Genomic DNA, 15773 nt, shown 5'->3' with positions numbered 1-15773 from the left:
ATAAAGTTTATTTTGGAATACAGCTTATAACTACTCTAGAACAAACTTTTTGAACTCAGAAATGACAATTTGCTACAACCTTTCATTAATATTTGTATAGAGGCATAAGACACCCACATCTTTACACAGTTTAGGAACTTCCTCTTATCTGGTGCTTACTGTTTGTTTTCCCTCTTGCATAGTAGAAGTTCCATGGAGGAGCTGGTGAGAGAAATCATAGAACACCAGGTTGGAACAGACTGTCCTGCAGCAGATACAAGATGGATCAAGCTATGAAATTATCTGTGTGCTTAATTTTAATGTCACTATATATTGGAAGAAACAGAAAAAATCTATTGGCTTAGATTAGTTAGCTCCAACAGTTTTCAGTATGCAATCCTGATAAATCTGTAGCTAGAAACAGCAGGTATAGCTAACTGGCAGCCAGGCTTGTCTTGATCCCCTTAGTAGAGCTCCACAGGCCAACTGAAAGCTTCCATCTTAGGTTCAAATCAACATAAAAATTAACACCATCCCCCTAAAAGTAAGGCAGCAGTTGATTCAGGCTCAGAGGTGATACAACAAAACACAAACGAGCTTAATCTTAAAAATAAAAGTATAAGAGAGTGATTTTGTTCAGTATTATTTCAGAGTAAGATAAAATAGATTTGAGGAATATGTGTTTGCAGAGAAGAAATCCCAAAGAAAACCAAACCAAAACAAGGAGGTCTCTCTTTCTAGAGCTCAATGGGGAGGAGATACAGAAGTGCAGGAGGTTCATATTTGTACCATGCAATTTCTTTCTTACAGAGCCAAAGCTGTGAACTGCTCTTAGACTCTGTTTTATCCTTCTGACATTGTCATTCAGATTGCCCTTTCTGCCTACTAACAACCCAAGAAGGACAGAAGTAAATTAAGATTGCTGTAGCAGGTTGCTGTAGCATAACCAAGCTGCTGGGGTTTTATTTTTAAATTTTTAAAAAAATATATTTTTATTTCCCTACGAGGAGAGGCTGAGAGAACTGGGGTTGTTCAGCCTAAAGAAGAGGCGGCTCAGGGGAGACCTCATCGCTCTCTACAACTACCTGAAAGGAGGGTGTAGCCAGGTGGGGGTTGGGCTCTTTTACCAAACGACTTTCAACAAGACAAGAGGGCATGGACTTAAGTTGTGCCAGGGGAAGTTTAGGTTAGATATTAGAAAGAATTTCTTTACGGAAAGAGTGATCCGTCATTGGAATGGGCTGCCCACTGAAGTGGTGGATTCTCCGTCCCTGGAGATATTTAAAAAAAGACTGGATGTGGCACTCAGTGCCATGGTCTAGCAACCGCAACGGTGGTTCAAGGGTTGGACTCGATGATCTCTGAGGTCCCTTCCAACCCAGCCAATTCTATGATTCTATGATTCTATGATTCTATGATTAAGCTGTCCCTTGAATGGGAATATCCTTCTCTCTGTTATCGGTCATCTGTGTGGTAGACTCACTAACTTGCTCACTTGTTTCCTTCTGCTGTTTCATACTAATATTCTGCAGACCATGTCAAACATGAGCTTTTGCAATCTCTTGTACAGAGATCTTGTAGTTAATGATTACTAGATGTTGACTTTTATGGCTCATAAAGCCACTAGCGGACATCAAATTTAATACCTTCAACTGACACCAATTTTATCTCTTGCTTTGAATTACAACATTTCTGGGATTTGCAAGATTAAAAATCAAAAAGCACAACAGAAGAGGCCTTTTAATACTGCTTAGTAGCAAATGGGAGTTTCTGATATAACCCAAAGGCATCCAGACACCGCACAGTCAAAGGAGACTTACTGCAACACAATAGATTGCAAGCACTGATAGCTGTGGCAAATCAGCTCCACAGGAGAAGCAGCACTCTTACTTTCAGGAAAGCAGCCACCATGCTCAAATTAATACTTACTCCTCTGAAGGCACATCATCTTCCATGTAACAAAACAAGGTGCTGAGAGCTTAGACGATCAGCTGGAAGAATAAGAGAGAACGTAGGCTCACAGGGAAGGAATTGAATGGAGGCACTTAAAAACTAAATAGTGCAAGCTTTCAATTACTAAAAAGCATGTATTATTCACTGAATGCCATTGGACTGTGCAAGTTTCCTTACTGGTCACAGTTTACTTATTTTCCCTACCCTGCAATGAGAAACTTAATGTTTTGACAAACCGGGGCAATAGATGACAACTAGTTGGAGTGCCCTCCTCCATAAATCTGTATGTGACCAGCTCAGAGGCATTGGCCAGATGAGCTGGAGTGCTCCTCTCTTGACTGCAACACTAGCGTGCAGTATGCAGTGTGGTGAAACAGACCGCTCTAACACACCAGAGTAATCCCAAGAGTTATGAGCAGGTGGGAAGGGTACTGCATCTAGCAAAGCTTTCTGAGCACCATGAAACAGTTCTGTTCCACAGACAGGACTATAATGAGATCCTAACAAAGCAAAGTCAAATTTCCCATGATGTCATTATTTCATTACATTCATTTCTCTCAGACCCCCAACTCACACCATGTGCCAAACCATCATAGCCCTTTTTTGGATGTGTTTTATCACACCCAAGCTTCTCCTATAATCTGTAACCCATTGCCAACTAACCATTTGTACAGCAGTCCCCATAAACACCACCAGGAAGGGAGTAGACACAATATGTTATGCTCAGTTGAGCACAACTAGCCTGTTCTCACACTCACTGACAGATGGGGCATTTAAAGCATACAAGTTGTGGGTACAAAACTGCATCACACTTGGGTCACCAGCATGGAATTTCACTCCATTACCTACAATGAGCATTCAGCAAACCATCCAAGGCTGACAATAAAACACCATGTTAACACCACTCTTCAAGCAGAATGGCAATCATTGCTAAAGGTTCCACTCAAATAAAGATTGTTGAAAAGATACTAAAATATTATGACTTCTCCATTCATGGGACATGATTCGCATACCCTGCCTTCCCCCTTCAGTGAAAAAACCTGCTAAATTATCACAATCAAAATGCAAACTCACCCCCTCTTGATTTGGTTAGGTTTTGCGAGAACAAGCTTCATGCCTCCAGAATGGAAATTAAGTATTTAGGAAAATAAAAAAAAAAGATGCAAGGAGATGTGGGATGTCACTGTTTAGTACTTAGCTTCCTTCTGAATAGCTGATGCATTTCTTTGGTGATGCAGTTACTAAATAACATACTCTTGTACTTAAATATAACTAGTCAGGGCTGGTTTGTTTTTTTCTTTCCTTTTCTTTTTCCTCTTTCTTCTCTCCTCTGCACATGGGGGGATTCTGATAACTGGAATTCACATGCTTGTAACTAGGACTCCACCAAAAAGTACAGCTGTGAATACCAGAGGTGTATGATGTTGCACTTGTTCCTGGTTTTTTAGGACTGCATATACCTGCTCATCTTAGTCTGTATTACTGCTGTATATCAATTTGCCCTAGTACATGTAATTTAGTCACTCCAGATCTTTTCATCAGTACATACAAAATGCAGTTTACTCTGAGAGACCAACTAATGATTACAGGTAGAGAAAGGCAAGGATGTACAAGACATCTTACAATCTATTTTATGTGGTAATGTTCAGCAGGTCGAAGAAGTTCTCCTTCCTCTCTACTCTGCCCTGGTGAGTCCACATCTGGAGTACTGTGTCCAGTTCTGGGGGGAGTACTGTGTTCCAGTTCAAGAGGGAAAGAGATATATTAGAAACAGTCCAGTGGATGGCTACGAGGATGATCAAGGGACAAGAGCATCTGTCTTATCAAGGAAAGGTTGAGAGATGTGGGGATGTTTAGTCTGGAGAAGAGAAGACTAAGAGGGAATCTTACTAATGTTTACAAATATCTGAAGGTTGAGTGTCAAGAAGAAGGGGACAGTCTCTTTTCAGTGGTGGCCTTTGACAGGATGAGGGGAACAGACATAAACTGGAACACAGGAAGTTCCACCACAATATGAGCAAAAAATTTTTTTACTATAAGGATGACTGGAACAGCTGGCCCAGAGAGGTTGTGGAATGTCCTTCTCTAGAGACTTTCTAGACGCATCTGGACATGTTTCTGTGTGGCCTGCTTTGTGTTATCCTGCTTTGGCAGGGACTGTTGGACTTCATGATCTCCAGAGGTGCCTTCCAACCACCACCATTCTGGAATTCTGTGATTCTGAGACCCTGCTGCAGTACAACAGTCAAACCTCATGATGCCCTGCAATTCTTTGAGTCTGTGATGTAGCGCTCACACTGTTGCACAAGTTTCTCATGCTTTTTGATCATAACATCATCTATATCAATGAATCACATCCTCTTACCTCTCTCTGTCTTACCTTTCCTATGAGGATCACATGGAAACTTAAATGTGTTATCTGACTGTTGCCAAACTTCTGACACTGACAAAGGAGATTTGAATGAGAAGAGAATAGAGAGAAGCCTATGCACAGATGGTGAAAAGGCAGAAGAAAGAGGTGTGGAACAGACTGAAAAAGAGATCTGACCATCTTTTTTGCCATCAGCTTGAGAAGCTTTTTGACTAGAACACAGGCACTTCATTGACTTTTCAAACACCAAACTTGTCACAATGTAGCACAAGGAGATTTGCAGCATAAAGTATCCAAATCCATAACCACAGATTCCCAAATGGGAGTTAACAGACTTTGACATACTAGCAGGTGCAGGAAAATGATTATTTGTTACAATCTTTTTTCACATTGGGTTTCTTTAAAATTAAAATGGGACTGTTCATAATTCATCTCCCCCCCTCCCCAGCTACCAAAGCATCTTCATTTAAAGAAAAAACATTCATTTCAACATTGTGTGTGCATGAATTAAATACACAACTACAGATATTTAATGATACTTGCAGAAATACTTTCCAGCAGTCATAAATTAGTGGATGAACCCTGCCTTTGAGCAGGTCAAGTAGTGTTTTGCAGCCAGTCACAAAATCTGTGGGCTGTTGCCTCTGAGTTATAACCTGCTTTGCAGCTTTTGCATTAAGGTTCTTATTTTTGCATCTTAGCTTTACAGCCTCTCAATTTCTTCCTCTGATTTTGATTTCTAAATGCTCTTTGTTTCTATTTATACAATCAAACCCAGTGCACTCACACTGCAGAGTACAAATATCTGAAAATAAAATTAGGGAAACTTGTGAGCAATTTTTCCAGCAAAAAATACTACATGGTCAAAAATACATAAATAAAAATTTTAATAAGCCTTAAACAAACAGGCATATGCCTATTCCTTCCTCCAAACTCTCAGTGCTCTTGCATAAGACTTCTTCCATATTTGTCTTAGTCCCTGAAGTCTCTACACATCTTAAAGTTAAAAAAGATAGACTTGTTAATAATACACAAATGTTCATAGACATAACATCTTTACAGATATCCTCTGTGAGCAGATCAAGCCACTCTCCATATGTATTTAAATGTAGTGGAAGGCTGGAGTTTTTAAGTTGTCAGATCTGTGCCTGGTTAAGAGGGGCTCTATTTTCTCTCTTCAAGCAGCGAGAGATTAACAGCTTGAAATCACTTTGACAATTTCAGTTACTCTACTGCATACAGCAGGGAATTTTAATTCCAACCTGTGAAATTGTAATTGCTTCTCAAGAAGAGCAGAAGCATTCTGGGTAATGGCCACAGTCAAGCTCAGTGTCAGAGTTGCCAGTTGCTGCCACTTCAGATATTACTTGCTGTTATTCAAAAATCACTCCAGCTTTCCATATGGGAAGTTGAACAAGGGAGTTAAACTGAATTAACAGAAGCTGTCAGATGCTCAGGGATGTGCAGGCAATAATGTGGGAGAGGTGGATGAACTCTTCTCAAAAGGTACTTTCTCCTTCTTTCTATCTCCTGCTTTACAAAACAAGCTTTACATAGACCACATTTTTTAAATTCACATTCTTTTTCTCAACAAGTATACTAATAATAGAAAGCTACAATGAAAAGACTAAATGATAAAATCATACAGCATCCAATAACATGCATAAATACGACATAAAAAGTGTGCCCTTAATGTTGTTCAGAAGATATTTAAAATGTCTTTGCTGTTCAAGTCATGTGGTTTGCAAGATTCCTCACTGAAAACAGCCAAAGAGAACTCAGAGCTACCACAGATATTTAAGAAAAATAGTTGAGGCTTCCTTGGTTCCAAAAGGAAATTAGATTCTTCCTTCATGTGAAAAAAAAAAAAAAAAAAAAAAGGCATTGAATGTAGATTGCTTCATAGCAGACACATTGGCTCGTGATGAGTGTGTTCACCCATGAGTAAGAGTTGACTGTGGGGAAACTTCTGCAGTGACCCCATCAACTTGGAGTGCAGCAGATTTCTCACCCACCCTGATGGCTTGTGAGGAGAGGATACTTGGTGGAAGCAGGCCTCAAACATAATGCCAGTGTAAAAATTAAAGACACCTCCAGACATGGAAATTAGAAGCACTTAGGGAGCCAAATGGGAGAAAAAAACACAGATCAAATGTGTTCAGGTCAACCCATTCCATGAAACAGATAAACTTCTACAATTCACTCGATGCTCACTGAGGTTTCCCTGCAGCCTTCAAGTGCAGCCTCAAACAGTGCAACGTTTGGGTTTTGCCTGAAGCTGCAGATGAGTTGTTTGACCAGAATTGACTTTTTCAGCTCAGTAGCTTTGAAAGCTTTAGCTGCAAACCAACAGGAACAAGTGACATTCTACTGCTCTACATTACAAAGCATCAAAAAGCCCTTTTCCAATCCAAAGGAAGATAATGAAATACTTGATAAGCAACACTTCCTCTTATCAAGTTAAAGCTCTATCTGTGGGCAACTTCATTAACATAGTTTTCTTCACCCTCTTTCTCTGCATTGCATTATTTCTAAGAAAATAAGCTGGTCCCATTAAAGCCAATGATGCTCTAAATCACAAGCTTTGTAAATCTCTGTAACAGCTGATGCAATGAGTCTGTAATTGCTATGATTAGATAAGCTGAAGTGGCTGAGATAGAGAGTGGTAGAGGCAAACATATCTGCATAGTTTGTTGCCATCAAATGCAAAAATTTAGATCAGCTATAATGATTTTGTCAACTCATAGTTTTTCTGAGAATCCTGTGAAAATTTCCTAAAAATTTCAGCACCTAGACTCAAGTGGGATTTTTCTGACTACCTCAGATTTGTAAAAAATGTAAATCAGTCATTGTTATGTATTCCCGGTTGTAAAGAAAAGTCTGAAAAAAAAAATCTTATGCGTACTGAGTATTGGCTTATGACCTCCAGTGGCTGCAATAAAAAATAAAATATTCAAGCCATTACACACCTAATTTCCTGAAGACAGTTACATTTGCTGTTATAATTTACAGGCTGTACTGAAAGCAGCATGGTGAAACTTCCTGATTAATTGGCTGTAACTAGTAGGAATCCTCAGTTTATGAAGTACATAGCAGCCTTCACAGGATTTTTTTATCTGCACTGTAGGGCCACAATACTGGCTTTGGCTGGCATGGTGTTAATTTTCTTCACCATAGCTAGTATGGGGCTGTGTTTTGGATTTATGAGCAAACCATCCTTGATAACAGCAGGATGTTTCAGCTGTTGCTGAGTGGTACTTGCACAATGTCAATGCCTTATTTTGCATGCATGAGCTGCTTCTGCTTTATCTGCCTTTATGTGAGCCTGCAAGTTTTCTCAATTTTACCCTCCTGATTCTTGCCCCCATGTGGAGGAGTGAGCCAGTGGCTCTGTGTTAGCTGCCTACTAGGGTTAAACCAAAACAGCTGTGTAGGCAGCAGCTCAGCTCTGTCTATGCTGGGTACAACATAAACATGCTGATAAAAAAAAAAAGCAGTTCTCAAGGTTCTGAACAGCCTTAAGGAAGTGGAAGTTTGGATGAAGATCCAGACAGGTGACAAGGCATGAAATGAACAAATAAAATCATATGGTTGGCTGCTGGCAAAACTGGGCAGAGTCCAGTCCCTGGCTGACCAGCAGAATCTGAAGATGAGAGGAGATGTGTGGCAATACTGTTAATACATACCATGATCCAATGCACAGCTAATAGAAACTCACATTTAGTTCTCTGAACACTATGCTAAATCCATACAGACTGGATTAAATCCATCTTTAAAGAGAACTCTAAGCCTAGAACTCCATCTTCCCATTCAATAATAAAACCCCAATACCTTTGAAACTACTTCTATGTAAAAATAATTCTTCTTGTATTAACAAAGCCCAGTATCTCATTGTGAAACTGAGAAAGGCAAGATGGCACACCAAAAATTCTTTCAGATATGACAGCAAAATCAATAGCAACAAATGACAAACTTTTAATGACCCGGAAGTGTTTGATTATAATGTAAAAAGACAATTATGAAACCATTACACTGCATTAATCAAAATATTTAAGAAACCTTTAAATGTTATGCCTGTAAAAAATTACCAACATCGTTCAGTGGAAAGATTTCTTATAAACTTCATGAGTTTCCAGAATGTAACTTTACCTGCTACAGAAGTTATGAAGAGCAATGCAAACATTGCATCATTTTAGAAAAAAGAAGAGGAAAGATGTAATAAACTTGTCTGCCAATCAAGGACCTCAAATTTTGGCAAGATAAGTCTCCCTAGAGCTCAGTAACATTCTCTCCTATGAATGACAGGAAAGGCATAGGGTGAATACAAATTATTGCCCAATTTATATTAGCTTTTTTGTCGGTTTTTTTTAGAAAAAGAATTGTTGATAGAAGTATGCCCTTTGAAGATTATGGACAGCAGTTTCATTGTTTTTATAAAATCCTCATTCAGCTCACAGTTCTGTTTTCATTCCTCCACAGTAAAATATAACAAGAACTGCCAGTAGAGCCAGGCTGACCAACAGTATCTTCAGTCCACCTCCTTCTTGTTGCCATGGGAACTGCAAAGCCATCCAGGAGCTGAGCGGTGTTGTCACTGGGAACTCAGCAGAAGGGTGTGCTTTCCAGTTTGTGCCATTTTGTGATGCATGTCTGAACTCCTGTGAAGAAATGAGCATACTAAGATTGAAGTGTTCCAATGTGTTTCTGACTGTACATACAAAATACAAGTAAAATTTTTTTTATATTGAGGTGCAAAATAGAATCCCTTTCCAAGACAAAAAACAATTCAACCTGCACTGCATCATCATCAGGTCATCAGCTTTTTTATACAGAAATCTTACCAATCCCATACAAAGTCAATCTTTCTAATGATATGAAGTGTTAAACCAGTGAAGCTCCTAGTAACAGCTTAGAAGCAAATCTCCAGACCTCTGTCATAAAAGAGAGTTATTTGATGATTTGTTTGTTTGTTTGTTTTGTTGCTGTTTCACTACTCTCCCATTTTTTGCATCTTCAAAAGAAAGGTCTAGCCAGTGATAAAGGGAAATACAACACAACAATCCTTTGCACAGCAGGGCTCTTCTAAAGCCAATCATAGCCCCCTGGTGTGCCAGCTCAGTGGTGCTTAAAAATCCTCCCACAGGGCTCTTCCTTTCCTCTGACCCTCAGGAGGCAGCTGTGCTAAAACCCTTACCTTCTCATTCAGCATATTGAATCTGAGTTTCCTGCTGAGCCTGCCATTACCATTCTCAACCTGACTGCAAGCACCAACATCCCCCAGAATATGAAGACTTCTAACTGCAGCAGAAGTTATTCTCGTCTCTTGCAGCCTTGTCCAGTTTAGCACACTACCACTGCAGATAATCCAAAGTAAAAGCAGCTATTAAAACTGTAATCTGAGGACATCTGCATATGGCCTAAGTGGTAAAAGTGTAATTAAAACAGGTGCAATGTTTCTGCACTGTAAGATTAAATATTTCTGTTCATCAGTTCTTATTTGTACTCACTATTTCAATAATCTCTTAAGAATTCAACAGAGCCTGGTTTGATTTTTAATTGGTTTGAAATTTTCCAGGTTAAAAAGGTTTTTTATTAATGAATTTTGGTTTTTCCCCTTCACATTTTATGTAAAACATGTCGGGGACCCAGACAATACTTATCTGAAATAATCCTCCATTTCCAAGCAGCTGAAACTGGGTCACATGGAAATACACAAGATGCCTGACTCCTTCTTTTACCTAGAATATTTCTGGGCAAACTTGAAGAAATATCAAAGCTTCAAGAAAGATGCATGCCCATGAAATAGTGAGAGCACAAGTCAAACTGTCAGTAACCACCTCCTGTCTTCCATTTCAGATATCAGCTCCACTATAGTAATTATAGAAGAAAAATAATGATTACTACTGGTTAGGTAAGTAAGCATCAAAGGGGCAAATGACAGGCTGGTGTTAAGTGTTATTCTAACGTCTGAGGTATTGCTGATTTAGATCACAAGCCACACAGGCGAAGCATTACTAAATAAGTGAGCTCTGAAATGAGGAGAACTACTTCTCTATACTACACTCAGAAGACTATCGATTGGGTAAACAGAGGGAAAGGACACAGGTCAGCAAACTGGGGTCTTGCTATCCGCACACAAGGCAACAGCACTACTCCAGGACTTCAGTCTATATTGTACACAATATGTTAACTTAATCAAAAATTATGAAACAGCTTCATATTGTTATTAATCATAATCACTTCCTAAGGCATCTGAAATTTTAGTGACTGGCCACAGCTATTTTATCCCCCCAAAATCAAAGATGATAAACCTTTGCCTCCAGAATAAACTGGAAATCATACACTATTAAGGGGTTTTTATATGTAAATCAAAACTCATTATTTTCAATTTATTCATTTGAAATATTTATGAAGCCTTTCTTTTTTTTGCAGATCTCACAAAACCCTACCAAGTCTAGGGCGCATAATTTACAGTCATGACCCATTTTTACATGTATTGTTGGTATGTCAAAACTAAGACTAGGATGTTTTAAAAGAACAGATAAGGCTGTAAAAATATCAATACAACCAAAGACTGATTTCTTGTGAAATTTAATTTTCACATATTCATGACTTAAAATCTGGCTGACTACAATTAAGACTCCCAACTCCTTATTAAATATTTCTATACTGCTTGACAGTCAGTAAAGACCTGAATACTCAGTTGTACAAGACTAGAAGCTATACCTTAGAAAACAGATAAAAAAGGCCAGTACCTCATAAATGACTAAGTAGCTCTCTTTTCAATGCTCCTTTTTATGCTCACCTTCAGTTCCTATCTACCTGTCTTTGTGAGCCTGGGAATAGCCACCAAAACACTCCAAGCACAAGTTACAACTTGTAAAAAGTTTTGAGGGACATTTTTTCCCCTTCACTAACAGCTACACACAGTAGTGCTTCATGCACTCATTCATTTTCCTGTGCAGCAGTTTTCAGTAGCGATTTCACTGGCACTTCATTTGTGGTTTACAATTTTTCTGTTTTCCAACATAAAACCAAATAGACTCACCTTCTGGGTGTAATTTTGATCATAAATAGTCTATTTTTCTTTTTTTCTTTTTTTTTTTTTTTTTCTTTTTTAATTGCCATATTGTTTTCCTAAACTTCTACAACAGCATGCAATGTGCATGCATTAGGTAATGCTGCATACTGCTAGTAGGACATTTAGAAAGGCTTGCGAAGTTCTGATGGTGGGAAACACCACCAGTCTCATGGCCAGCTGTACAGTGCTATTCTATTTGATTAAATGAGCCAGTAAACTTGTGAGCCCCATTTTCTTCCTTAATTTGTCAGCTTTCCCATAAATTAAATTATCATACTGATACACTAAACCCATTTTTTATTTTCTTTATTTACATGAGATTTTCTCTTACAGCATTTTAGTAATACTGAAATTTAACTGGCTAGGAGGTACAATTCTCACAATTTGACTATGCTTTTGTTTTCCTTCTATCTTATTCTTTGAACTCTGATGCATTTGTTTCTACTGGTAGCCACATATTCTGAACTGGTCAAAACTTTCAGATTTTTGCAGTAGCTCAGATCATCTGAGAGACTGTCAAGCACTTCAAGACTTAAGTTTTCCTTTCAATAGATGCATCCATGAAATACTACTACTATTATTTTGTTAGCCTCAATTCTTAACAGACTTTCTAATGGATTAAACTGTTCTTATATGGACAAAAAAGATAACAATTTGCAAATTAAAGTGACACTTTTCTTTAAGATGTACTGCCCAGGTTATCATTTAGAAAACTACTGCATTTCTCTTTGATAATGTGTATCTCTTCAGATGATATTGCTGAATATTTTGTTTCAAGAAAAGTAATTAATATGTTAATCTGATTCATGTTTTCTAAGAACTATTCTCCAGTTTGTCGCAAAATTCTGCCTTGCAACACTGACATATGGGTAATCCACTGTTTTCTTTGAAAATTTCCATCATTATTGTCACAGAAGATGCATTTGTAAAAAAGGGTACATTCTGGTTCCCTGCATCTGAAAGGCTCCGTTAGAAAAAAGCAGTCTTTTGTATCCTCTGCAATTCATACAACAGCTTTTAAAAACAGGATAACCTCTCGGAGAAACCTGAAGGTGGATGACTCTTCCCAAAAGTCCTGAGTGGTTCTGAACAGCATGGCACAAAACTCTCGGAAGAGCTCTGCAAGGCTGACCGTGTTCTTGCACTGTCCTAAGCCCAAGGTAAAGGCTGAGTGGCCTTCACTGCACTCCGGAAAACAGTGAAGTGCTTGTCTAGAATACAGCCAGTTCTTACTGAGATACAAGTGTCAGATTACCAGCTATGCTAGTGTATAAAGTGTTTCTATTTGTGAAAAAAAAGTCCTCCTGGAGGCTCAGTCTGAGGAAATAGCTTTCAGTTAAAGTATACAGTATATACAGTAGTATAGACCACATGCACAGAGGAGGTGAGGAGAGGATGAAGTTACAGAAACTAAAACTAAAATTGAGCTTTTGAGGATACACAAGGCCAATTACAAGAGTTTTCTTGGGCTCTCGTGAGCTTCAGAGGCTGCAATACTGTAGTGCTATTTTCTGAGATCCTCCCCTATTCTTTGTCTTGAAGACCTGCCCTAGACACCTGCAGAAAAGCATCTCACATTTTGTGGGGAGTTTATTACAGCTCTTTTATGCACCTTTGTATAGAAAAACTGGGTGGAAGCAAAGATCTAAATTGCTGAACTAGTAGTTACTCTGGTCAACCCCCTGTGCTCTCACTTTATACAAGTATTAATTCTGAAAGGTCTTCATTTGTATCTCTATCTGAAATTCTTGTAATGTTTTAGCTTTTCAAGGGTATCTTCAAGGTATTTCTGTAATACTATGACCTGGTATAACTGGTGATATTTACTATACAAAAAGACTAGTAAGAGTTGGGTTTCTTGAGCTGAGCTCAGAAAACTGTTGCAGCTGTAAGACTTGGGAAGATTAGCATAATGATTCAGCTAGGCGGAACTTAGAACTAAATCCAAAGCCTTTTTTACCAAAAACCACTTGGAAGAAATCCTAAGGCAAAAAGGTTTCCAGAAATATTTGTTTACACTGACTTAAATTTGATAGGCATAAATTCTTTGGTAGACTTGTTAATAAGTAGCATTAGTCTGAATATAAAGGACTGCAATGAAGGAAAAGGTACTCTAAAATGTAAACCTATGTGATATTAATCAAAACGAGAGGAGGAAGGGAAGTTATCAAACTGAAATTTAAAGACATATACTTTGAGCTAAGCACCTTGTATTTCCATGGAGGCAGCCTTTCATATTGTTTTGGCAGCCACCATATAAGCATGAAACTTTGCTAATAAGGTATAAAATAAATTATTAAACCATCTTGTGTATGATCAAATGCATTTCAGATTATTTTTTGAATACTTCTGCCTTGATGACTGCCAGGAGTAATATATTTTGTTTACTCTTGCATAGACCCATTGATTGGTGTCTTTCTGAAGCTTCAGTTCCAGACTTAAACCAACATGCATGAAAGAAATACATAATCACAGCAAAACCTAAGCTTTGGCATCTGTCGATCACAGCCTGGCTTTTCCTAAGATCTCACTTCATGTTAGTCAACAAAGACATGAGAACAACTCTAGCTCTGAGCTGAGGTTTTAATAGATTCAAAACATTTCTTACATGCAAATTTCTTTTATGGCTCAGGGGTACTGTTAGAGCTTGAAGTCTTAGCTAACTGCTGTGAAATACTACTTGACTGAACTTATCTCAAGATACATTAGACTTCTGATTTTTTTAGCCCAACCAAACACAACTTACACACTTCTACTAATGGCTTTAAAAATATGAACTTTTACATAATCCTGCACAACAAGTCTGTGTGACGAATTAAAAGAAAACATGTTAAAATATGCATTACATATCCTATTGTGCCATTTGAAACTCTGGGCTGTTACACTTTGGAGGCATTTTTCAGATTTAAAAAAAAAACAGTTACTGAAGGTCACATAGACTACACATCCAAAATATATGTAAATTACATTTTATTGAATAGTTTCAGAAGACACATTCAGATCTGTAATTATTAAGAGAGCTCCTTTAATTTATTACTTATGAAAATCAGGGCTCTCCAAGTGTGAAATGTTGACCTTAAAGTAGAAAATAAATGGCATACAAAATATATTTTTTTTCTAATGGAATTAGCATGGTAATTTTCAGAAGAAGCATCCCTGCCACCATAAAATCCAATGAATACACACAGTGCTATGTTTTTAAGAGAAAATGCTTTCTACAATGCTACTCATGGCAGATGTTATAATTTCTAGGAATTCACTAATTCCAAATACCCATGCAGTTTACTTTTCCATTTGAAGAAAAGGGAAACCTTGGAGGAAAAAAAATGCAGCCAGGCACTTTTGCATGCATAGCATATGAGTCTGAATGTGTGATGCATGACTGTATGCTTTAATGTCAGTAAGGGGAAAGAACTGAGCTGAAGGATAAATATAGATTCATTATTAATGTCTTAGTAATGGTCAGAGCTTTAGCAATAAGAAGGATTAATAATATGTTAATCCCAAATCATTACCACTGAAGATATAGTATGAAAATAAATTAGTTAAGGCACTTTGCAAATAGCTGTCGTCACTAAAAATGTCTTACAGGATCCCAGGATAATTCAGACTGCATCTAAGTTCATCCTCCTGCTCACCTCCTTCATCCATGGTCTAGTTTGCTCAGGGATTTAAGTTGCTGGGCTTTTAAAACTTCAAAGGAAGTTGCAGACTTAGGGCCTTAGTTCCATGGCTGGACCGTCTTCCTGAGGAAAGTGTTTCTATTCATGTCCAGTCTGAACCTCTCGTTTCAACTTATGACCACTGTCTCTTCGCCTCCCACATGCACTACTATGAAACACTTGGCTCAGTCTTCTAAATAACCTTCCCATAGACTCTACAGGGGCTTCTGTCAGGGTCTTCTGAAGCCACCTGTTCTCCAGGCTTGAACAAGCCTGGTCCCTCAGCCTCTCTGCAGCCCCTGATCCTATAGTGAACTCATTCCAGTAAAGAATTCCTAATTTACAAGATCACTACACATGACCCAATCAACTCAGGTAAGCAATACTCCTACCAGCTAGACCATGATAAAATACAAGCATAAAATACATTTAATAATGGGAGGATATAGAGATTAATTGACCTCTAAGCTCAACTGCATAGTTTCTACCAGGTCTGTCATTCCTTGTAGAGACCATCTTTAGGGCCTCCTCCTGACCTGCAGAGCAAGTCAACAAAATATTCTTTCCCAGTAACACTTGCAAGATCTGTTTGATTCCTTTTGTCAGCACAGAAAAACCCAAACATATTTCCCATTATTCAACCACCTTGTACCTTGATTACTACAAAAATGTCCTTCTGTCTGTCTTCTTTTCTTTCCACTTCTCCCCATTTCTCTCCTGCATCACC

General features: G+C 38.2%; 1 protein-coding gene across 3 annotated transcripts in view; it reads right to left on the bottom strand.

Moving 5' to 3' along the window:
- Window positions 1-4800: 4800 nt before the first annotated feature.
- The window catches only part of CDKAL1 (CDK5 regulatory subunit associated protein 1 like 1), a 377489-nt gene continuing 366516 nt past the window's right edge, over window positions 4801-15773 (bottom strand). For all 3 annotated transcript variants that reach the window (XM_030445448.1, XM_030445446.1, XM_030445447.1), the window contains one exon: window positions 4801-8961. In XM_030445448.1, the coding sequence (XP_030301308.1) occupies window positions 8755-8961 (207 nt within the window). In that variant the 3' untranslated portion in view covers window positions 4801-8754. The remainder of the gene's footprint in view (window positions 8962-15773) is intronic.

This window comes from Calypte anna, chromosome 2 (genome assembly GCF_003957555.1).
Source record: "Calypte anna isolate BGI_N300 chromosome 2, bCalAnn1_v1.p, whole genome shotgun sequence".
NCBI lineage: Eukaryota > Metazoa > Chordata > Aves > Apodiformes > Trochilidae > Calypte > Calypte anna.
Note: the sequence above shows the minus strand (reverse complement) of the source record. Positions and strands in the feature narration are given on the sequence as shown.